The sequence below is a fragment of the Trichosurus vulpecula genome, chromosome 8 (genome assembly GCF_011100635.1).
Source record: "Trichosurus vulpecula isolate mTriVul1 chromosome 8, mTriVul1.pri, whole genome shotgun sequence".
Classification (NCBI taxonomy): Eukaryota; Metazoa; Chordata; class Mammalia; order Diprotodontia; family Phalangeridae; genus Trichosurus; species Trichosurus vulpecula.
The window spans coordinates 239,534,709-239,560,813 of record NC_050580.1 but is presented as its reverse complement, the minus strand read 5'-3'; the positions used below and the strand labels follow the sequence as shown (position 1 = coordinate 239,560,813).

General features: G+C 38.2%; 1 protein-coding gene across 1 annotated transcript in view; it reads left to right on the top strand.

Annotated features, from left to right (window-relative positions):
* The window catches only part of SEL1L (SEL1L adaptor subunit of ERAD E3 ubiquitin ligase), a 68,356-nt gene extending 63,344 nt beyond the window's left edge, over positions 1–5,012 (top strand). The window contains exon 21 of the mRNA XM_036734357.1: positions 734–5,012. Within this exon, the coding sequence (XP_036590252.1) occupies positions 734–940 (207 nt within the window). The 3' untranslated portion in view covers positions 941–5,012. The remainder of the gene's footprint in view (positions 1–733) is intronic.
* The last annotated feature ends 21,093 nt before the right edge of the window (positions 5,013–26,105 follow it).

The following is a 26,105-nucleotide window of genomic DNA, read 5'->3' as shown; positions in this document are numbered from 1 at the left end:
TCAAAAGATTCTCCATCCCCATTCCAATAGAGTTCCTTTTCAGTTCTCTGGTCACATGTAAGAATAAGTAGAGGATGCGTTTGTAACTTCCCCACTTAAAAGTATCATAAACTTCATAAGTGTTTCATAGGAAATATCTGTCTAATAGATACCTATAGGGATAGGGACTAGACCTATGATTTCATTGATTTAGGGAACTTCTGAAGAGGTGATTCCCTCTACCAGTTCCAGTTGGCATCTTCTCTGCAACTGATTATCTTAGTGAGCTGCTTAGAGCAGTGACTCTGTGGGTCACACAGCCAGTTTAGTGAGCTGCTTAGAGCAGTGATTCTGTTTATGTCAGAGGCTTTAGGTCTTACCCTCCACCCACTATACCGTGCTATCACTTTGTTTTCTTTAGTATAAGTGGAGATGTTATTTTTAAAGGAATTTATTTTACTAAACCCTAAAGAAAGACTTCACCAAAGACAACTCTCAAAACCTTGAAATCCTCTGACTGTTAGTTACCCCCAGAGAAACAGTATAGCTGTCTACTTTTTATTACCAAAAGAGAGCTGATATACAGAGGGGAATAAATACATCATTACCAAGAGGTAGCAAAGTACTCCCTAAAACCAAACATTTTAATAAAATAATATGGTAGATTTCCAGTTTATTGACATTATCTCACCATCTTTAACACTTTCCCATCTAACATTCTATAATTGTAACATGATATTATATTTTCATTAAGATACGGGAAATCTTCTTCTACTTGGATATGGACCAACTTTTGGGACCAGAGTGGGACATTTATCTCATGATTATCATCGCATTACTATTGGGAACAGTCATAGCTTACAGGCAGAGACAACACCAAGCAATCCGGAGGCCTCCAGGGCCACGGCCAGCTCCACTCCCTCAACAGGAGCCTCGACGAGAACAGCAACCCCCTCAATAACAGCTTCCCTGTGGAGCCTTGACCATCATCAACCATGAAGGAATGGGATCTGTTTGTTGAGAACACTTGCATCGTGATTAGGACTTTGGATCAGCGGCCACCTCCCAAAAGAGGCACAAAGAAGCATTTAATTCTTAAAGCTGCTTAGAATCTGATGCCTTTATTTTCAGGGATAAGTAACTCTTACCTACACTGAGTTGAATGTTTGTTTCAGTGCCATATGAAATAATAATTTTCATTGGCTTTCATTTAGTTTTTCCTGGAAACATATGTGAGATACTCAAAGTAATGTCTACTGTATTCAGCTGTCTTTCTTAAGTTCTGTTGGTCATTCTCTTAGTATGCAAAAGTCCTTACATCAACTCTGTTAAGGTCTTATGCACTAACACTAGAAACTGATCAGTGTACGAAAGGAAAACCCAATTGCAAGTTCAACTTTTAACATGTTTGAAAGTCTGAAAACAGAACTTGCTTTTTAAGTAAAAAGAAATTACGTCATCAGAGTGTTCCAGAACTGTGATAAATGAGATAAATTATTTTACTGATCCATTTTGCAAGTGTACATATCTACATATTCCCATTATTTTAAAAGGAAGGGTAAGAGCTTCCTTATTCCTGATGTTAGTCACACCTTACAAGCATCTCATTAATTATTTTGGGTCCTGCATAATTTCTCTCCTCCAAAGATCAATGAAAACTTAATGTTAAAAAGTTTTATGTGAATTACCTTTCATAAGAAGAGGAAATCTGTAAACATAGTGAACCATCTCCTTGCTCTACTATGTGACGTTACCAATCATCCACCCAAGTGTAATTTGTTTATTTTGGGTACACAGAGCTGTGATACGGAAACCAGAGGACGGATTAAATGTGAGAAACCAGAACACAATGTCAGACACTCTGCGTGGTGTGCAAAAGCTGAAGCATCTGCTTCCAGAATTTATTTCCACTTGCGTTTCATTTTGCACCAGCACAGAACGATAGGTGGATCAAGACCCTGAATCACTAAATGGGAAAGATCTTTGCCAGGAGACAGTGTATGGTGAATACCATTACAATATGACATGCAAACGGACAAGAGAATTAAAGTTTGGCTAACCTCAGCAGGTGAAGAAAGCCAAAGCCTTTTAAATTGTTAAAGGTAGATTCTCTCCTCTGCTGGTTTGTCAGTACACTGAAAGATGAATTGCTTGCTTAACTATCTCATTTTTACTATTTTCCCACAGAGAGCGTTGGGATACTTGATATTATCCCCAGTTCAAATCTGGGATCTCAAAACAAACCAAGAACTTGGTTTTCTTAGGATGAGAGAATGCATGTGAATTAAAACTTCACTAGATTTTTGTTGTTAGGAGATGTGAGTACTTCAATAGTTCAGCTTACTGAGCAGGCTTTTTCCTTTCCCTAGCAGACCTCAGCCTCCTTAAACTAACTTTGACACTCTTTTCCCATAATCCATTATCTGGGGTAATACATAAAAGAGTTAATTGCTTCCATTGTGGCATGGCTTTAGTTTCTGGGGCTGAGATTTTGTTTAGAAATAGATTTTTTCAGTCTCCAGTGAACATAAAGACTTTCAGCTGAAGTTTTATACTTCTTGTCTGTTACCAACTTGATCAGCAAGCTTTCCTTCCAGGTAACTTGCTTCTAAATTAAAGATGGGAAACTTAGGAAATTTTTCCCCACAAAAGTTAAAATGGTTGCTTTGTGAAGTTCAGATTTTAAATACTAACAGAATTTATGCACACTCTTAAATTTATCAGTTTGATCGTTGGTGGTCTTCTCCCTGATCCTTTCTTCCCCACACGCCCCCTAAAAGAGCTGCAGTGTAATGCAAGGTAAGACCAGATCGTGACCACACTTCAATCGAGTGGAACAGTATTGAATTTATTTAAAAACTAGACTTTAAGATTAATATAAATTCTAGTAACTTGCCTTTTTAAAAAAATAATCTCTCTTCAATTTCAAATTTGTTTCCCCTTATTAAAATTTTTACTTCATTTCCTCTCTAATAGTGCTGTAAGAATCAATTCTGTTATGCAGAATATTCATTACATAAAGGCCAGATGGACAAATCACAGCCTTATTCACCATTTAATAAATTATTTTATATCAATTCCCCAATTGCCGTATCCTAATATCCTTGATTAAAATAAAAAATATCCCACGTCCCTTTCTCTGCGTCTCTTCATTTCCTCATTTCCTCTGGTGTCAGTACCTGCAGGTCTGTATAATTCAGTTCATTTGCTGTATTTAAAGAATCTATGGAAGGGAGTAGACTTGGCCCCATTTTTTCTCTGGGATAAGGAAGTTTGGTTTTAGTTTTTTCCCTAAAACAATAGTCAACGCTAACCTAATCAAATGGCATCCATTTGAATAAAATGACAGTAGCAGAAGCTAGTTAATGTCAGTGACATTAAACTAACTCAGGGATTCAGGAGTTTTAATAATAGAATTTATAGGTAACTGACTGATATAGTCTGGCTTCATTTCTCCATGGTAATCCCATGCTCTCCTGATCCATTTTGTATTGTATCTTCTTCTGAGAAAGAGAACAATAGTAGTACTTTAAGCATATTTACTATTGTGCATTTAGTTTGCTGACTGTTTCAGATTCTTGAGTACATCCATCATATCATCCATTTTGTTTTACTGTGGTGGTATTGGGTTTTCCTTTTTTCTCCCAATTTTTGCAGTAGGTCTTATTTTTGGTTAGTGTATAGTGGCAGAGAGAAGAGAGATCAAATGACTTTTATTCAAAATTCATTATTTAGCATATAAATCAAATGGTGATTCATTAACACTTTTGAAGATCTGTAACCTTTCTGCATATAAAGGTTAGTATGTGACTTTTTCGTTTTACTGCTAAACTATTGGATTTCATACCACTGGGAAATTTTAGAAACTTCCACCAGAGACCTAGTGATACTCTGATGATTTATTTAATTGAAGAACTAATAATGCCTCTAGGAAGCTAAAAATAATTCATTATAGATTTTTTCCTCCCCACTTTTTTCTTTATTCCCCTTCCTTCTTGCTTTCTATCTTTGTTCTGCCGACCAGTACTTCAGAAACTTGCATGCAGGTAATCTTAAAATGAATACCACAGCAGTTTGTGTGTGTAGCATGTGTAATTACATTCTCACCAAAAAAAAAAAAAACCTCACCTGTATATAGGTTTGGATTTACATTTCAAAACAAAATACTTAAGGAAAACAGTCCCTTTAGTTGCCAAAAAGAGCATTGTGAGCTATGTATTCCCCTTCCACCACACACACACACACACACACACACACACACACACACACACACACACACACACACCCACCAGCTGGTATTATTCATTTTTGAAAATGAGTTTAATGTATATTGCACATTATTATGACTTTAAGGATAGAGCAAATAACAGTAGCAAAAGAAATGGAACTTAAAAGATTCTATCTTCATGTGAATTTTTCGTCACACTTGACTTTCCAATTAAAATGGAAGTATAAGTTTTCTCAATGCAATATTGTCCAAGGCCCTCACTGGTCTTTAAATATGTAATATTTAATGAAAAGAAGCTCAATAAATTTCTCCTTTGATCTTCAAGAAAGTTAAAAGCAAGATAAAGAAAAAATTTTAAACATATTCTAAAGTGTCTGTTTCCACTAATACAATTCAGATTTAGTATATTTAAAGGAGAGATTAGGTGTATATAAGGAATCTTATTTGTACCATTATTTTCCTATTTAGACAAACGAACTGACTCTGTGTTCTATTTCGTACAAAAATAATTACAAGGTTTGGTATGATCAGGATAACCACTATATATATAACTATATATAGGGGAGGCAGAGGTTATAAAAGACCATAAAATATTATCAATTGGCATTGTGAAAAAACAACACGGTAAGCTTTTTTGTAAATTTATTTTGTATTTTTTAAAATGCAGTATAAAGGTTGGTGAAGTGTAATATAATTGTGTAAACAAAAAAATCCTGTTAATAGAAAGATGTACAGATTCGTTTTGTACTATATCTTGAATCTTGTGAAATAAAGATTCCACCTCTGGTTAGCCTATATGCTCTAATGTACCTTAGTTCTAATAACTCTTATTTAAATTTCTTGTTTATTTTTGTTTGCATCTTATGAAGAAACATTAGAATCTCAGAAGATCCTGGGGAAAAAAAAGCATATCCAAATTCCAGACAATTTGACTCTTACTCACTTCCGGCTCCTGACCCTCGCTACCTCCAACTAAACTTCAACATCCTGAGTAAGTTGTCCTACGGGCCTGGATCAGCCAAGAGAACTCCGTGCATGCATACGCACATACAAACATATGTGTATACGTGTGTATTCATATCTCTAGACGGGGCTTCTTAAACTGCGGGTCAGGACCCCATGGCTAGATTACATGATTGCATATACTCGCCTGGGGCATAAAAAAGAAATCCTCTATACCTGAACTAAATGCAAGTAGAATGGCATAGGTAGAAGAGGAAGAGAGGGACAGTCATCTTTAATTCTCACTTCCAGTATATATACCTGTTGCTTTGGGGGAGCAATGGCAGCATGGTTCTCCCCGGGGACACTCAACATAATCCAAGTGTGATGATGATAAACCACCACAGCCCCCTTGCCAACTGCACACAGGACCCAAAATAGGAGCCTCAATTCCAGCGGGCATTGCTTGATAGGCAACCCTAAATTCTCATGCAACACAAATTCGTTTGTTGTACCATCCTTACTTGAATTTTGATTTTACTAAAGTAAGATCCATTTCAGCTTTGGTAATTGGTTATGGCCTAGCTAAGTACTATAGGATCATAGAGTTAGAGGTGGAAGGAACTTCCAAGGCCATCTAGTCCAATGCCTTCGTTTGTTGAAGAAACTGATTCCCAGAGGTTTAGAAACTTGCCCAAAGTCACCCAGTGTCACAGTAAGCGATAGAGGCAGGATTTGAACCCAGATCCTCTTGATTCTAAATCCAGCCCTCTAGCCACTTCTCAGTGCAATAGCTGCATAATTACTTTCTCTGCCGGAAGTCTCTTCCTATTCCACAAACCTTAGAAAGTTGAGATTGTTCTAAAGTGCTAGTCTGAACACATTGCTTCCCTAAACAAACTTCACTGTTTCCTTATTTCCTCTAGGATAAACCAAATTCTTCTGTTTAGCATTTGAAGCTCTTCACAACCTGGCCCCAACCTACTTTTCCAGCTTTATTACACATTACTCTCACATACACTGCAGTCTAGTCAGATAAGACTTTATATTGTTCCTCAAATTAGGTTCTTGTCTCATGCTTTTATGCTGGATGTCCTCCATATCCAGAAAGTACTTACTCCTCATCTCTGACTCTTAAAATCTAAAGTTGCCTTGAAGGCTCAGCTCAACCACTGCTTTCTACATGAAGTGTTTCCTCATCCACAAGGATAAGGAGCAGCGAGGTGGCCCAGTGGGCAGCTAGGCAGTGGATAGAGCACTGGATCTGTATTCAGCAAAACTCATCTTCCTGAGTTCAAATCTGGCCTCAGACACTTAGCAGCTGTGTGATCTTGGGCAAGTCACTTAATCCTGTTTGCCTTAGTTTCCTCATCTATAAAATGAGATGGAGAAGGAAATGGCAAACCACTCCAGTCATTAATGCTGGCTACTAGGTTTCCTGACTTTACCAACTTTGTTCTAGAATTTTGCCAGGAATTGACACCAAGTTTATCAAACATTTTGCAGAACCTACCCTTTCCCCCTCTTATAAATTCAAGACATTTTGTCTTTCTTCTTTCTTCTAGTACATATCCTATTTGTCATAATTACTCTAAAGTTACCCACAATGGATTCAGCCATATCTTCCGCATGCTCTTTCAGTAATCCTAGGTGAATTTCTTCCATTCTAGGAAACACAAACTCACTTAATATTGCTATTGGGCTTTAGTTCTCTCTTAACCAACTTTGTTCCATCCTTTCCTATATGAAAATAATTTGCCTTGACAGGTAGAAGCATCATTAACCCCCGGGCACTGGATTTGTCCCATTCTTAATTCTTCTTTCCTCAAACATAGGTAAAACACTTTTTTATGGCCCCTTACATGCTTTTCATAAGGTTCAACTTGTCTTGGGCCCTAGCCTTCCTCTACGGTAGTTACAGTACTCTTACCATCTTGAAGGGTTAGCACTTCACTGGACCGTGGGCCTGACACCCCCAATCCTAGGGTGCCTTCTTAATGTTCCACATCTGCTGGGGTAGCAACAATAGAAAGCTTTCCCAAGTCTAGGAACATGGATGGGTACATCTTATTCCATGGCAGTCTTCCAGAGTATCCTTCCTGAAGTCAACTATGCTGAAAACAGGAGTCTAGGATAACTCAGATCATAAAGATGTCTCATTCAGTACTAGTGGGAGTTGGGATGCTATGGGATGGAGCACTGGGTCAATCCAGATTTGGCACAATAGAGGCAAACGGTAATTTTAAAAATAATACTAGCAATTATAAAGCATCCTAAGGTTTGCAAAGCACTTCAAAAATATTAGCTCATTTTATCTTCACAATGACCTAGGAGGTAGGTCCTGTTGTTATCCCCATCTTACAGATAAGGACTCTGCTGAGACACATGATAGTAAAGGGACTTGCCCACAGCTATACAACTAGTAAGTATCTGAAATTGATTTTGAACTCAGGACTTCCTGAGCCAGGTCCAAAACTCTATCCACTGTACTATCTAGCTGCCTGATAGAGCTAGGGAGGAAACACTGAACGCACCACCTGAGGAAGTACAATGAAAAATCTCAGGAAATAGCTTTGTAATTTTTTTGAAGTTCATTGGTAAAGAACCATACTTGGTCTCCTACCTAGAGGGACTCAGGAAATGCAACTTGACACTTCCTTATAGGTTTCCCTGGTCCCCCTTTTTTTGGTGGGGGGAGGGTGAAGGTTTAGAGAGTGGCTTAGGCTACTTGCTGATAATCACCTATGACAAGAATTTTAATTTAGGAGATAACAGCCAGGAAGGCTGGGGTAAAAGCTGTAGTCCTGAGTGGCTAAATAAAAAGATGTTATGATAAAACTTTATCAGGGTCAAAAGCTTATGAGATCATGACAGGACAAACATCCACCAGTTTCCCCACAAAATGTCTTGGGCCCACTACTCTTCCTTCCCTCCCTTGACAGTGATTAGTTTTCCCTAAAAGAAAACAAAGTGGTCCCAGGATGTGATCTGACCTCCCATTCCCCTGATATAGCTTCCTGGTCACCTAAGGGCATAAAAAGTTGAATTCACATATATGACTCCTCTGACTTGGTGGATTTCTGAAGCCCACGTGAGTCTACATGTCCTTCACCATATCCTGCCCAATGACCAAAGGAATTTCCAAACGGAGGTAAGAGGGAACCATGTCCAGAGGAGCTGAGTACCATCAGTGTTGTTGCTCTATATCTTTGCTGTGATAGGGCAAAGTAAATATCCTCTTGTTAACTGTTTAAATTACTGATGGGTGCCTTGTTTCATCTCACCATCAAACTTGAACTGAGTACTGGCATTAGAGTCATAAACCTAGGACCTTACAACCATGTCCTAGTCTTCCCATTCTTGGCAGTTATGAACTCTACAATGACACAGTCCCTTTCTCCCCATATTCCTATTGCTTTCACTTCACCAACCTAATCTGGTTATTTACAACTAGAGTAAAACTGGTGATGCAGTGGATAAGAGCGCAGAGCCTGGAGTCAGGAAGCATTCAGTTCAAATCCAGCTGAAGACACTTGCTAATTATTTGATCATGGGCAAGTTGCTTAACTCCCCACTTGCCTCAGTTTCCTCAACTGTAAAATGGAGATGATAGTACCAACTGTCTTGAAGGGTGGTTGTGAGGACCAAATGAGATGTTCATAAAAATGTTTAGCACCTTGCCTAGCATGTAGTAGCTGCTAGATGAATTCTTTTTCCCTTCCCACTTCATAGTTCATCCCTGAATAGCAGATTAAATCATCACTTTCTCTGTCTTCAGAGAGAAGAAATTGTCAGCAAGCCAAGAATTTATTGGATCTTCTGTTTATAGCAGTGAATCTTTCAAAATCATTATCTTATTTCATTGCTAGTATGTGATGTTTCAGGAAAACATCATCTGTGTCCTGCTACCTCCATGACAACATGGGCTCTCTCAGGAGGTAGTGGGTTCCCCTCCTTAGAGGTGTTCGAGCATAGATTGAATGACCACCTTTGGACATTCCTTCCACCTGTGCCTGGGATTTCATGGTCTCCGAGGTCTCTTACAACTCTCAGATTCTCTGATATTGCTTTGATTTCCTTCTCCTTTCACTTTTACCCAAAAACTCATCATGAATAGTTTTCTGAAGAAGAGAATCAGAATGTACAAAATATAGTACATATCAAATGAAATAGTTATCCCTTCCACATTGTGACTTTCCCTATCACGGTTTCCATATATCACAGATCAGAATAAGAAATTAAATGGGAATTTGGGTGGGGGAAGATTTGCAGAAGCCTCAGATGACATGCAAAGGCCAGCAGATGACACAGGAAAAGTTTAGAAACTCAGAAATGCATAAAATATACACATACTGTTGTATAATATGGCCTATGACCAAATATTTAACCCATTTTTTATAATAAAGTATTGTAAACACCCCACAGAAAAAAGGAGAAAAAGAGATTCAGACTTCTTCCCTGGTATGAAGGAAGGGCCAAAAAATTTCACGAAGATTTTTCACATGGCAGGGGCACTGCGCTCCTAACTCCCACAGAGTGGAAGGGATAACTGTAATAAAAAATTGACTATAGCAGAAAATGACTAATCATAGAGCAATTTTTTTAGAATCGACTTAAGTGCTTCCTGCAGAAAGCAAAGGTCAAAGTAAACACCAAATTAAAAAAACAATAAATAGCTACAATATTGATATAGCGCATTGAGAGATGGAATGGCACAGGGATTAAAGGGCCAGCCTTAGAGTCAGGAAGACCTGGAACCGAGTCCTGCCTTTTCCAACTGCACCAGCAAGCCAGTGCCAAGCCCTGACCTGGTCCTAGTCCAGTTGCCTCTGAAACATCCTTTGGACACTATCAGCTTCACTATTCATCTCTCTCCATAGTTACCAAAGGTCTCAGCTGCCAAAGCTGATGGTCTTTTCTCAGTCTTCATCCTTCTAAGCACCTGCTATATCTGACGTTGTTGACAGACCTCTCCTCTTGGATGTTCTCTCCTCTCATGAAACTTACTGTTTTCTCCTGGCCTATCTTTCTCAATATTCTTTCTTCCCCTCTCTATTTTTGTTGATTAATCAAAAAATCCTCTTCCTATCCCTATATTAATCACCAAACATAAAAAATAAAACTATCCCCATCCTCCAACTCCTGTTTTCTCATCATTCATATATCTCACTCCAACAGCATCTACCTCCTCCTCTGTGCCTTCAGGAATTTGTGTTCCATAATGAACAACCTTCCCTTCATCCCAGACTTCTTTTTTCTCAAATTCCTTCCCTCCATAAGCTTCTCATATCTCCTCTTTCCCCTTTTCTATATGTGTGCTTGATCCATCCCCTCTCATCTAGTGGATTCCACTTCCCAGTACACTCCCCCCCACCACACACACACACACACACACACACGCACACACACGCACGCACATCTCAAATCTTCAGTGTCTCCTTATCTACTGGTTCATTATGGGCTACAAATATGTTTGTCACCTCCATCTTTTAAAAAACTCACTAGACCTTATCACCCCCTCAAGCAATTTTCCTATTTCTCTCCTGCTATTCTCAAGCAAACTCCTCTAACTACACTAGCAGCCCCTACTTCCTCTCCTTTACTCCTCAATTCTTTGCATTCTGGCTTTCAACTGAAGCAGCTCTCTCCATAGTTACCAAAGGTCTCAATTACCAAAACTGATGGTCTTTTCTCAGTCTTCATCCTTCCAACCACCTGCTATATCTGACACTATTGACAGACCTCTCCTTTTGGTTGCTCTCTCCTCTCATAAAACTTACTGTTTTCTCCTGCTTCACCTCCTGTCTTTCTGAATTTTCTTTTTTCTATTTTGTTGATTCATGAAATATATCACACTCTGAAATGAGAAGAACCAGGTGAACATTTTACGCAGTAACAACCACATTGTGTGATGACTGACTTTGATAGCCTTGGCTCTCCTCAGCAATGCAAGGATCTAAGACAACTCCAAAAGACTCATGATGGAAAATGCTATCCACATCCGGAGAAAGAACTTTGGAGTCAGAACACGGATGGGAGCATACTATTTCCTCTCCTTCTCTTTTGTTGTTGTTGTGTTTTTTTTGTTTCTTCTTTCTCGTGGTTCCTCCCGTTCATTGTAATTCTTCTTTACGTCATGACTAATGTGAAAATATGTTTAATATGAATGCGTAAGTAGAGCCTACATCAGATTGCATGCCAGGTTGGGGGGAGGGAAAAGAGGGAAGGGAAGAAAATTTGAAACTCAAAATCTAATGGAAGTGAATGTTGAAAACTAAAAATTAATTAATTAATTTCTAAAAAAAGAAAGAAAAATACATCACACTCCAATCGTGGGTGTTAACCAGGGTTCTGTCCCAGGCTGTCTTCACTCCTCCCTTTTCATCAGTTCCCATAGGTCTTATTGTCATCTTTATGTAGATCATTCCCAGATTTCCATAACCAGCCCCAGTCTCTCCTGAGCTTCAGCCCTGCATCGAAAATTGCCCCTTAAACAATTCAAGCCAGATATCCCAGAGATATCTCCAATTCAACATGTTAAAAACTTGGACTCATCTTTTCCCCAAAATCCTCTCTCCTCCAAACTTCACTATTTCTGTTGAAATCATCACCATCCTTTGCCTCTCCCAGATATGTAACCTCAGAAATATACTTGACTCCTCCCTTTCACTTGCTCCATATATCTAATCAGTTATAAAACTGCTTCCCTCTTTACCTCTGCTTGTTAGAATCTTTTACTTCTTTCAAAACTCAGCTTAACTAGGTGGCACGGTAGAAAGAACACCAACCTTGGAATTAGGAAGTGCTGCATTCAAATCCATCAACAGAAACGTACTAGCTGTGCGATCTTTGTGCGTTAGTTTCCTCCCTGAAAAGGGGAGATAATAATAGCACCTTCCTCACAGAGTTATTGTAAGGATCAAATGAGTTAATATTTGTAAAGTGCTTTCCACAGTGTCTGGCACATAGTAGGTGCTTATAAATGCTTGTTCCCCTGTCTTCCTCCCTCAAGTACCACCTTCTCCATGCAGTCTTTTTCCTACTTGCTCTCTCCCAAAACTGCATTTATTTTTGATATATTATATATATTTGTACATGTTGTCTCCCTAATAGAAGGAAAGCTACTTGAGAGCAATGACTCATTTTTGTCTTTGGCTCCCCAACACCTAGCACAGCACCTGACACACTTAAGGTGATTAATAAATGCTTGTGGATTGATTTTTATAACACACTATTCTTATCCACAAGTATAGAAAACGCCATCCAAGTAGCTTAAATGATTTGTCAAGAAGTCCCTTAAGAAGAAATCACTCTAAACCAGCAATAAAAAGGAGCACAGAAGATAAAATGGACAATTTTGATTAAAAGTTTTTCCAAAACAAATCAAATGCAGTTACAATTAGAAGGGTGTGGGAATTGTGAGAACTGAGTGAACTGCACTAACTCCATCTTATGACTCAGTTCTGGATCTAGCTCAGTTCCCTTTCAACTCAAGAATGGGTCTACTCCAATTTCTGAATTGTGAAAAATTTTTATTCAATTACAGGTATTGTGAGAAAACTATTGCATTGTTTTAACCTATCCCTGTGTGGTTGGGAAGCTGGGTTACCTCTACTTGTTACTTAGAGACCCTTAACTAAGAAACTTGGTCAGATGCAAAGATTGATGGGAGGAGATTTCTCACAATTATACATCTGAAGCAATCCATATGTCTTATCTGAAAACTGACCCTATACTGATCAGTTACACACATATGCATATATACAAGTATGTATGTGCATGTATACATGTATGTACATATACATATGCACACAGGTACACACACACACACACCACTCTCTCCTAATAAAACAAAATTAAGAGGGTGTAAAGTTAATGAGGAATAACATCTTCCCCGCCCATCCATAGACCTCATGTGTAGCCCATTAAGGGAAGCTTGCTTGCTTGTAGGAAGGCTTACACACCTATTGCTAATTTCTAATTAGGCACTGAGGCAGGAGGGTTGTGAAGCCTTCTGGCTCTGAGCCTGTTAGCTGAAAGAGTATATATTCTGAGAGGTGAGCTTTTGCTTTGGGGGCTCACTTACGAGAAGGACCTTGTGATTCCCTGGTCAAGACTCTAAGTGACCGAATGTTCAGACCCCTTGACTGCTCAGAGGTAAAGGCTCTCTCGATCCAGTGGTGAGTATAAAGTGTGTGTGTATGTATATATATATATATATATGTGTGTGTGTGTGTGTGTAGTATATATACATATATATGTGTGTGTGTATGTATATGTATATGTGTGTGTATATATATAGTATATATACATATATATGTGTGTATGTATATGTATATATGTGTGTGTATATATATAGTATATATACATATATATGTGTGTGTGTGTGTATGTATATATGTGTGTGTGTGTGTGTATGTATATATATAGTTTTAATTCAGGCAGTAGAGCCCTGTCTGTTGGCCTTTATTTCTCTTCTCTGTTCATATTTTATGTAATTAAAGAAGATTGTTGACCCCTGAAATTGCTGTCTTTCCTAGAAAAGCAGATAAAAGAACCACAAACCTGGGTTTGCCAGTGTGGTTGCCATTACAGAGCGAATTGAAATCTATGACAGATGAACTGGAAATCTTAACATAAGACAATAAGTATGCCTTTGTAAAAATCCCACTTTCTACAAGAAGCCTTTCCTGATCTCCCTGGTGCCTTCCATTTGCTTGATTATCTCCAGTCTATCCTATCTATGATTCGTTTGTATGTTTGCTTATTGTCTCTCCCATTAAAACTGTGAGATCCTTGAGAGCAAGCTCTGTCTTTTGTCTTTCTTTATATCCTCAGTACTTAACACAGTGCCTATTTACTATTGACTGACACTAAAATTATTCAAGACTCTGATATGCAACTACGGATAAAAATGTATTGAGGTATCTATTGGAGGAAGGCATAAAATGCTCCCCAAATGTACTTACTAGTCTTGGAAATTTTACTATCAAAGTCCAAACAAAAGGATTATCTATTGATGTTGGGGTGCACGGAGTGCTCCTCTTCACAGATAATACTGAACTAGTTGAAGCCAGCACCACCCCGCTAAGCCTTCTCAGAGATGCATATGGGTACATAGGATCAGCACTTAAATCCAGGTTCCTCTGATTCAAAATGGAATACCTTTTCCATCATACTACCAACATGACACTCATGAATGATGAGTTGGGCCCAGAATTGAATAAAAGGAAGAGATAAGGCTAGATCAAGTTTATGGGATTGCACAGTTCATTCAATAATCCCAAACTACTCTTTACTGCAAAAGCCAAGATCACAACACCAATGTTTTCCAGGTGATACTATGTGGCAGCAAATCATGAAATATTTCCTGCTCTTGGAAGAAACAAAATTACAAATAACCCAAAGGTCAACAAAAATAATCATGGCAAACAATGACTGGCATGTGAGAAGTCGTATACAAATCATGCACAATAAGGAAAGAAGATAAACCAGGTGTGTATAAAGAATGAGACAAAAAATAGACAGCTGGAGTAACAGATCCGCTCTTCTAGTATCTCAATCAACCCAAATTTCTTAAGCATCTATTATATGCCAGGAACTAGACTAGGGTCTGGGAATACAAGGACAAAAATGAAGTAGTCTCTGCTCTCAAAACATTTTATCATGATAACCTGTACGTACATAAATATGTATAAAATATACATAAATAAATACAAGGTGATTTTAGGAGGAAGATAGTAATATTGCTGAGTGGATCAGGATAGGGATCGTGTGTGGGGGGGGGAATGATGCTTGAGCTGAGTTTTGAAATAAATTGGGGGTTCCAAGAAGCAGAGGTGAAGAGGGAGGACCTGGGGGAAAACTTGGGCAAAGAACACGGGGATGAAAGATGGAATATCCTGTTTACTGAGCAGGAGAATGGCGTAGTCAAGTCCTGTGTTTAAAGAATGTCTCCAGTGCTTTTGATGACCACTTAGAGAAAATTTATGAAGACAACACCAAGAATGATACATGATGAAAAGGTATAAAACACATCCTTCTTTGTCTAGGGAGCTACCAATGACACAACCAATGCCCCCAAATACTAAATGTCCTCCATTACCTTTGACTCTTGAATTCACGAAATTAAAAAGAGATAACACTCTGGGATCCTCTGTCACTCCTAACTGGTCTGTTTCTTTTGAACAAGGTATTGTGATATTTCAGTTGTGACTCCCATCACACCAAATCCCAGAGATAGCTACAAAGTCACACTATTGTCTTGTGTTAAGCTTTCCAATTCATCAGTTATGGATTTAAATTCCCTCTTAACCTGTTTTATTAGGAGAACATGGTGTGTGTATGCACATACACATGTGTATATGTACACGTGTATATATATATATGTATGTATATTTGTTCATTGTAGGAGTTCATTATTCTAGTGCATGAGTAAGCAAGAAAAAACTATGTTAAAAAAACATGATGTACCTATACATGTATATACATGTGTTATATGTGTGTGTTTATATGTTATTTGGAGGAGCTAATTATTCTAATGTGTTAGCAAGAAAAACTTATACTAAATAACATATACTAAAAGCTAATAATATGCATATACATATACATATTTGTGTGTATATTTGTTATTTGGAAGACTTTATTATTCTAATACATGAGTAAACAAAAAAACTAATATAAATTAAATAATATATACCAAAAAACTAATAATATGTATATATGTATACACATGTTTGTGTGTTCTTTGGGGAAGTTCATTATTCTAGTCCATGAGTAAGCAAGAAAAAACTAATATGTACCAAATAATATATGCTAAAAACTAATAATATAGGTATGTGTGTAAGTACACATATGTATGTATATTTGTTCTTTGGAGGAATTCATTATTAATCTAGTGTGTAAGCAAGAGAACACTAATATGTACTAAAAACTAATTATATATACATATATATGTATATTTGGCCTTTGGAGGAGTTCATTATTCTAGTGCATGAGTAAGCAAGGTATCTAAATTCAGTCCCTCTCAAATAAATCCCTTTCTAGATATTGACCTTCAGTAATTTCTGTTCTTCTTTTCACCTATGTCATTTCTACCACTGATTTTGAAGCTGCTGTGATTTCACATGGCCTTGACTATGGGTTCAGAAAGATATGCTAACCTCTAAGTTCATTATAAGAATTGACATATGTGGAACTTTTACCAAAATCCCTTTTTGTCTTCAACCTAATTTTCTTTTGACTCAGGTTAATTACTTTTAAATCCTGGCCTGCAGACTTATGTTCAATTATGCTGAATTTAAACTCTGAAATATACCAAATCATGTAAAGCAATTCATTGAATTCTACACCAAATATTCAGTTAACTGTGACTTCAGAACACAGTGACGTCATGATTATGGCTTTTCTTAATCGAATTTGTGTTTCCTTCCTTCACACTTCCTTTTAGATCTCTGTCTAAATGAATCAGTCCAGGTCACAGGATTTTAGAACTACACCAATAATAGCTAGCATTAATATAAACTTTAAGATTCACAAAGCCTTTTAAATATATTATTTCATTTGCTACTCGTAACTATGCTATGAGGTAGGTACTTCTAGTATCACCTTTTTCTAGATGAAGAAATTGAGGATGAGAGAAATTAAGTGACACACATCTAATAAATATCTGTGGCAGGATTTGAATTCTGGTCTTCCTGACTCTGATGTCAGCACTCTAGCCACCACAAGAGAATTTAGAGTTTGTTCATCCAGCCCCTGAAGTTACAAATGAGGAAACTGGTCTTAAAGAGGTATGGTAACTTCTCCATTGTAGTAAGGGTCAGAGCTGGGATTTGAACACAGGTCCTCTTGCTCTAAGAACAGCTAGATGGTGCAGTGGATAGAGTACTGGCCTTGGAGCCAGGAAAACTCATCTTCCTGAGTTCACATCTGGCCTCAGATACTTACTAGCTGTGTGGCCCTGAGCAATTTGCTTAGTTCCATTTGCCTCAGTTTCCTCATCTGTAAAATGAGCTAGAGAAGGAAATGGCAAAGCACTCCAGTATCTCTGCCAAGAAAACCCTAAACGGGGTCAGGAAGAGTAGAATATAACTGAGCAACAACTTCTTACTCCAAATCCAATGTTTTTACTACACCATAGCTTCTTGGGTTAGAAATGTTTTTTTTTCTCCTTCCAATGAGTTCCACCATAGATACAAAACCATGGAATCAAGGGAAAAAAAAGATTTTTTATTTGAAAGCATACATACCACTGGGCTTAATGAGGGATTAAAGATTTAAATGTCAGTGAAAGGAAAACCAGGGGAACACCTCCCACCCACCTTCCTTCCCTCCAATGCCTTGAAGCAGATTTATTTCAAGATATGAAAACACCAATGTTTGACTGGGTTTCCCCCATCTTTCTCCAGTACAACCCTAAACATACATTCTCAGTACTGATTAATGAAACTCTTTTTTTGTTGTTGTTTTTAATGAAGTCCCTAGAGGCCTGTAGGAAGCATTATAAATTGAAAAAAAGTATTGAAAAGTGTTGAAAAAAACTATATGGCAGTAATCCAACTGGGCTTATTTCTCCTCTCATGACCCAGGGCAAGGTGACCACAGATGTGTTTCTCTTACTTCTACTCATTTTTGTATGTTTTCTATTCTCTCTGTTATTGACATGGTGTTTGGAAAAGGCTCTTAGGCTGGCAGCTTTACTGCTTGACATCTTGATATCCAAGGGGCAGAAGGGATGTCACAAATAACACACTTGATTTTACTGCTTAGCCAGAGAGGTGAAAACAGAGTTTGGTATTTTCCCCATTCAGAAGAAATATTTTTTTTGAGCTGAATTGTCCCCACTGGAGCTATGGAGGATAGCCTTTGTTATCACAAAGGTGAGAGGTACAGTCAGTGCAGAAGCCTGAGGCTTACTTAATTGGTATTTATCTCTTGTTGATCATCTGAGACTCTCAGAGGGCTTTGAAATTAATATACTTCATAATAGAATGAAGGGAGGTTCTTTGAAGTTTTCAGATTAGCAGACTAAAGAAGAAAAGACCTAGGGGTCTTGCCTTAGGCAGGAAATAAGTTAAAGGTAGCTTGGACTCTTAGAACTTAGGACCCTCCCACCTCTCTCTCACTTCCCAAAACTACACTAATAATAGCTCACATATCAATAGCGTTCTACAGTTTACAGTTTCTACATAGTCAAAGCCAACCAAAGCTGTAACTAGCAGTTGCTGCATCTGGGCCAAGAGGCAGGGAAGGGGAGGAGGCTTAGTTGAGGTGACGTCCAGGGAGTGGAAACCTGCCTTGGGGCACCGTAAGATTTCTGTGCTGCTGAAGAACTGGCTGATACTGGAAAGAAAGAGGTGGTGTCCAGGGGACACCAGAAAGCATGCCTTTGGACACTAGGAATTGTCTTTGTTGCTGAAGGAGGCAGTGCTTGCCATGATTGGGGCTTGAAAATAGAAGGAGTTGTGCCCTAATACCATGCTATTCCTCTAAAAGGAGTAAAATGCTTGGTATGGCAGAGCATACCTGTAATCCCCACTGTTGCGGGAGCATGAAAGTGATAGATTGTTTGAGTTTAGGAGTGCTAAACTGCAGTCAGGCTAAAGCTGATTGGGTTTCTACACTAAGTCCGGAGCTAATATGGCAAGCCCCAGAATGCAGGGGCACACCAGGAGGAGTGAATCAGTTTAGGTCAGAAAAATAGAACAGAATCCATTCAGACCAACATTGGTTGGGATCAGACCCCTGAATGGCCACTGTACTTCCAGCTTAGAGATATAGGAAGGTTCAGTCTCAACACCACCACCAACAACAACAGCAATGATACATATGTGAATAAATAAATAAAAAGGGCAAATTCCCAGTGACTCAGCTTTAGTTACGTCTCAACTCATAAGAGCTCTGTGAGATATATTGTAAATGTATAATTATTCTTATTTTATAGCTGGGAAATCCAAAGTAAGTGACTTACCCAAGGTCTCACATAACAAGACTGTAGAATTCAAATTTAGATCTTCTAACTACTAAATCCAGCATTCTGCCCACTATGCCAATATACCCTGGGTAAGATCCAATATTATGTAAGTGCAGAAGAGGCCACAATTAATTTCATGCAAGTAGATTATGAAGAAGGGTAGAAGCTGCAGGGTATCCTGGAAAGTCCTAAGAGTCTCAAAACCTGAATTCAAGCCTCAGTTCTGCTATATGCTAGCTGTGTCTTTAGGTAAATCATTTACATTTTCAGTGCCTCAGTTTCTTAATCTGTTAAAGGTATTAAAATAGATGATTTGTAAGGTCCCTTCTGGCCTAGCATGGAGTACTGCACATGTTATTTAATACATTCTTGTTAGATTAAATGGAATAGAACTCCAGTTCTGATATGCTAGATTTCGAGGCATTTAACAAGAGGGCAGAGGGCCAGATGTGTACCTCTATGGCTGTTGATTAAGTTCTTTGATCTCCAACTATTTCCCCCCCCACACACACACACACACATTCTTCAAAAGTACGTTTAATCAGCACCTCTTATGTTTCAGTCTCACTGTAGGTTCCATGAAATACAGACCCAAAAATTCAGGAAAGGAGAGATGGGGAAGTTTTAAGGAGATGCAGCATGCTTTAGTGAAAGATGAAAAGACCCAAGTTCTAGCTCCAGCTGTGTTCCTCGATAACTAGTCATGTGACTTTAGTTAAGTCACATAGAATCTTGGGCCTCAGCTTTATCACTTATAAAATGGCATTGAATGAAATTATTTCAAATGTCCTTTCCAACTCTAATATTCTATTATGCTAAGGTTTGTTGGCTACCGTGAAAGAAATGGAAATAGCCTTGCATTTTTCATTGACAAATGGTTTTATAGTCCATTGCTATATTGAGAGAGAGAAAAAGAGAGAGAGAGAGAGAGAGAGAGAGACTGTCTATTATACCCTAGGAATGACTTTTTCCATAGAAGTAATCATTTCCAAAAACTACCAATGATTATACATTTTATATTTTGGAATAATGATATATTAACAAATTCTTAAGTGATGCATAAATGCAGGATTGACGGGGTTTAAATAGAGAAAGTACTCAAAGCATCTATAACCCAGTAGAAGTTTTGAAGGAGTCAAATATATAAAATCTTTAAAAGGGGGTCTTGAAAAATTATAACTATCTTATGCATAGAGGGCACTTAATACTTATTCAATTTAATTGAAATTTAATTATTTATTTTCCTATAGGTAAAGAGAGAGAATTGTTTTGAAATTAAGGTCTCCCACAAACTTCTACTCTGACCAAAGCATAAGAAATGGGAAATTGACCAATTTTTTATCCTATCAAATGCTGACCTCCTTACCTTCATGCTTTAGAACCATTCTTTTAGTAGGGTCCCATCTGCCTTCTCTTTAACAACTTTGCAACTCTCACTAACCCTGGACCCATGTATTTTTCTGTTGATATCCAGGAGACAAGGCAAAGGATATACTATCTCTTTCCCCAGACTAACAGCCCCAATCCAGACTCTTTTCCCAAGCTCCTTCAAAAATTCCACTGGGTTACAGATGCTCTTAGTACCTTCCCTATAAACAGGCCCCATATATTCTACATTTACTCTCCCTCCCTGCTTATAGACTCTGTTATTACAAAATCATTATTCCAAAATGAAATTCTGATTTTTAAAAAATTGACATTTCCTTGTAATCAACACCCTTTCCACTAGAGGTCACCAAATATCTATTCAGCCACCTCAAGTTGAGCTTGTAGGGGAAAGTACAGCCCAGGTGTTGCTGCTGACCACTATGGTACTGTTTTTATTTTGAAGGTAATGTAAAGATACTTAATATTTTTATTTTAAATATGAATTAAAATAAATATTAAGCTCCAATTTATTGGTTCTTTTTTTCCTCCAGAAAAGAGAAAAAATGTCTCCAGACTTGTCCATCTTTGAATCCGCTCTTGCCTGCTCCCTTCTCCAGTTAGTGAGAAAATCAGTCACTAAGTGCTTACTGAACACCTACTATGTGCCAGGCACTGTGCTAATCATTGGGGATACAAAGAAAGTCAAAATATAGTCCCTGTTCTCAAGATGCTGATAGTCTAATGGAGGAGACAACCTGCAAACAACTATCTACAAAGAAGATATATACAGGATAAATCAGAGATAATCAGCAGAGGGGAGGCATAGCATTCAGGGGGTTTGGGGGAGACTTCCTCTGGAAGGAAGAATTTCAGCAGGGGACTTGAAGAAAGCCAGAAATCAGGAGGAGGAGATAAGAAGGGGATGAGGAGGGAAAGAATTGCGTGTATGAAGGATGTCTTTGAAAATGCCCAGAATCCAAAAAGTGATCCTAATAGTCCAGGTGTGAGGTGGTGAAGGCCTGCACAAAGGTGGTGGCAGTGACAGAATGGAGGGAGCATGTTATAAAGTTGTCACAAAGGTAGAAAGGGCTACCTGGATGGTGGAACCCTCAGCAGTAATAGGAAAATTAGGAGGAGGGAAAGAGTTTGGGGGAAAAGTCTTATTGATTCTTCATTCATATTGTCTCTTTTGGGCATCACTTCCTTTCTATTCCCATTCCCACCACCATAGTCTAAATCCTCATGACTGCACACCTGGATAGCCCCATGACTTGTTCCTCTGCTTCTATTCTGTATTCTCTTTAATTAGTCTGGAATATTACTACCCCATTAATCTTCCCTCACAATTTTCATTATGTCATTCCCTTATTAGGAACCCATAGTGTTTACCATTACTTCTATTATAAAGCCAAAACTCTTTAACCTGGTATTTAGAACCCTCCACAATCTGGGCCCAATTGACCTTTCCAAACTTTTCTGCCATCATGTCCCCTATTTCCTCTATTTCAGCCACGCAAGTCATAATATCATCAATTTAGAGCTAGGACTTCAGAATCCATCTAATCTAATTCTCTCATTTTACACATGAGGAAATTGAGGCCCAGAGAAGTTAAGTGACTTGCCCAAGGTCACACGAATAGAGTCAGAGGCAGAATTTGAACATAGGTCTCTGACTCCAGCCAGTACTCTTCCCACTGTATCTCTAAACATAGCCGTAGACCTTGTTCCTGTGTATTTACTTCCCCGAAACGTTTTCTCTCTCCACCTTTGTCTATCCAAATCCCACCTAACCCTGTCATTCAAGACCTAGCTGAGGTTCCATCTCTTCCAGGAAGCCTTCCCCAAAGGCTTATGGTAGCCCTGAATCATCGTTCTCTCCTCTGAACTCCTCATGGTGTTTGTTATTGTGATACTCACTTATTATCCTGCAACAAGATCTTATTCTATTATTTTTGATGTTTTAATGATGATCTCTTTTTTTACCCCACTGATACCTCCTAGTAACTCCCTTAAAATAAGCAAATACAAGCAAAACAAGCCAGTATGTTGGCTGTGTTTGTATGAAAGAAAAATTACCTTAAAAAGCTGTTCAAAAGTGAAATGGGTAAGCGTTCTGCTTCACAAGAAGTCTTCAAACAAAAGCAGGATGGTAATTTCTTAAATCAGGCTTGTGTAGGTGGGATTCCCATATAAATTGGACTAGGTAACTTTTGAAGGCCTTTCCAACTCAGAGATTCTCCAGAGCATCATGAATATCTCAGTCAGTCACATTTATTAAGCAACTGCTATGTGCCAGGCACTGTGCTAAGTGCCAGGGATACAAACATGAGAAAAAGATAGTTCCTGTCTAATGGGGAAGCCAAAGCACAAAAGGTAGCTGAAAAGTCAAAACAAAGATATCAACTGCATGAGGAGGAAGAAGGGGGCAGAGGCCAGAGATATTATAGAGAAAGAATCAATAAGATTTGGGGCAGCTAGGTGGCGCAGTGGGTAGAGCACCAGCCCTAGAGTCAGGAGGACTTGAGTTCAAATCCAGCCTCAGATCCTTGACACACTTACTGGTTGTATGACTTTGGACAAGGTCCAATTGCCTTCCCCCCTCCAAAAAAAAAAAAAAAGAATCAATAAGATTTGGCAACTGATTGGATATGTGGGGTGAGTGAGAGTGATGAGTTCAGGACAGTCAATCAACCAGCATTTATTAATTGCCTACTATATGTCAGGCTGAGATTGAAGACATGGGAGTGACTGCAAGGACAGTGGTACCATTAACTAAAGTGAGGAAGTTCAAAAAAGGGGTGGGATGGGAGGGGGGAGATAATGAATTCTGGGTTTGTTTGTTTTTATGGTGCCTATATAACATCAACTTGAAATGTCCAATAAGCAGTTGGTGCACAGAGAGACTAGACCTGGATATTTAGATCTCTCAAGTAGGGATGATCATTAAACCCACGGGAACTGATACCGAGGTTCCCAAGAGAAAGAGTGTAGAGAGAGAAAATGACCTAGAACTTGTAGCATGACCACAGTTAAGGGGTAGGATATGGATGAAGATCTCATAAAAGAGACGGAGAATGGACTTTGACACATAAGAAAATAACCAAGACAGAAGAGTATCACAAAAACCAAGAGAGGAGAAAGTGTTTAAGAAGAGAGACTGGTCAGTGGTGTCAAATGCTAAACAGAAGTCAACAAAGGCGAAGACAGATAAAAGAGCTTCAGATTTGGCAGTTAACAGATCATTGGTAACTTTGGTGAAGGTCTTTTTAAAAGAGTGATGAAGTCAGAAGCCAGATTGCAAAAAGTGGAGAAGTGAGACGAGAGGAAGTTGGGTCAAGGAATAAAGAAAGTTGTTTTTGTTTGTTTTGTTTTGTTTCAACTGGAAAGGGGAGTAAAGAGGTAGGGTGATACTTTGACAGGGTAGAGTTTAGGGAGGTTTTTTGTTTTTGTTTTTAATGATGGAGGAGACATTCATGTTTGCAGATAGCAGAAAGAGAGAGAGAGAGAGAGAGAGAGAGAGAGATTGAATATTAGAGAGAGGAGATAGTGACAGGAGTAATATTTATCATCATCATTGCTATTACTTTACTGTTATTAGTGATTACAACCTTGAATAAATCAAAGCTAGATTTTCAAATTTCTATCATGTTAGCTGCTTTTTGACTTCTTGCCCTTCAGTGACATATAGCCAGTTCAACACACTTTGTACTTGGCCATTTTCCATCCCCTAGGCAGTAATAAAATTTTATAGTATTTGAATTTCCAAACTGGAACTGAAATAAATACAAATGTAATACACTGGAATAAGAAATGTTTCTGGTTTTTTTAATCACCTTATTCATTTCACGATCTGTTAGGTCAATTTTAAGTTAGCCAAGTCAACATTTATTAAGCTTTAAGTACCCAAATCATACCCAGGGCAATAAAAAAGGAGTAGAAAAGTCTTTACCCTCAAGGAACTTAATATCTAGCTATGAAGTCAGGACATAAGTAGCATGTATGTAGAAGCTTTTAGGAAACTTAGAATATGTAATACAGGCAAGTGAAAATGGGTATAGTATAAATATGTATAGTACTGAATGGAGCCTGGGGCTTAGAGTTTGTTTGGAGTCCTAGCCCTCACTCTGAAACTTTTAATGAGTCCTTCATTGGATTGACTGACTGACTCACTGTGTCTCTGTCCTTCCATCTGTCATATGAGGTTATTGGAATCATAGAATATTAACAATGGAAAGGACCCTAGAGGTCACCTAGTCCATCCTGTGCATTTTATGGAGGAGGATTCTGAGGTCCAGAGAAACAAGTCATTTAACTTCTCAGGGTCTCAGTTTCCTCATTTGTAAAAATGAAAGACATAAAACAGCGATAGATTCAAGGTACAGAATGAGATATATTTTTTAACATAGCCAATGAAGGAATTAGTTTGCTTGCCTATATATGTTTTTTATAAGGAATGTGTTTTTCTTTTCCTTTTTCCTTTGGAGTGGTGGTGGGAGAGAGAAGAAAATGGATTCCTTGTTAATTTTTTAAAATTTAATTTAAAAAATAAAAGCTGTGTGATAGAGTAGAGAAAACACTAAATCTGATATCTGGGTTCAAATATCAGTTCTACTATTTAGTATCTATATGGCTTTGGATAAATCACTTCATCACCCTAGAGATTTCCTCATTGTTAACATAAGGGGACTGGATTAGGCAACTTCTAAGGTCCCTTCAAATTTTAAATTCTATGAGCCCTTCATGCATTGCAATGATGTGATTTTCTAATTCTTTCAAGGGAAACTAATTCACAAAATGGCAGTTTGGTGCTCATTTCAACCTGATGCCCATATAAAAATGGTGGGAGGGACTGAGATAAGCTGTGACTTGTCTCTGCCCAGGTGTATGCTAGAGCCAGCTTAGAAAAGCTTTGTACCAGTTGTTAAATTTCCAGCATAAGTATCTATACTCCGAATGAAAGCTACAAAACAGGGTTTGATTTATGGTTCTGTTAATTGTCTAGACTTAATAAAATGTTAAGAAAGAGAAAATGCAGATTAAACTTTAAAGTGTGTCCTTTGTACATTTTTTTTTCTGGAGAGCGGACTGTTAAACATTTACCTGTCCTGGCCTGAACCTTCATAGAAAAAGTCCTACACATAGGACGATCTGTGTGTGTTCTGGCAACATTTAAATATCCCATCGTTTAGGCCAAAGGGGAAGTGTCCTGAAATGGTGCCAGCAGGTATTCATGACCTACCAAGCATTCAACCATTTGTCCAAAGTGCTGCCACATTATTATGGTACATGTGAATGCATGGCCACGCTTGACCGGTGTGTGTAGGCTGCTTTTGGTTGGCAGAGCATTTTGAAAGGCAGCTGAGAGAGGCTTTTCCCCATCATTTGCCCCACTGAGATGCAAATGAAGAATATCCAATTACATTATTTAAAGCAGGTACATTTGGCAGCTGAGTGAAGCCTATGAACTTCTCCTCAGAAAAAATGTTCTTAAATGCATAAAATAAAGTATATAGGACTACAAAGAAAACTAGTTATTTTGGAATGTAATTATCAAATTTAAAAAATAAAAGCACATAGACTCCAGATTAAGAAGCCCTGATTTAAAGGTTGCTG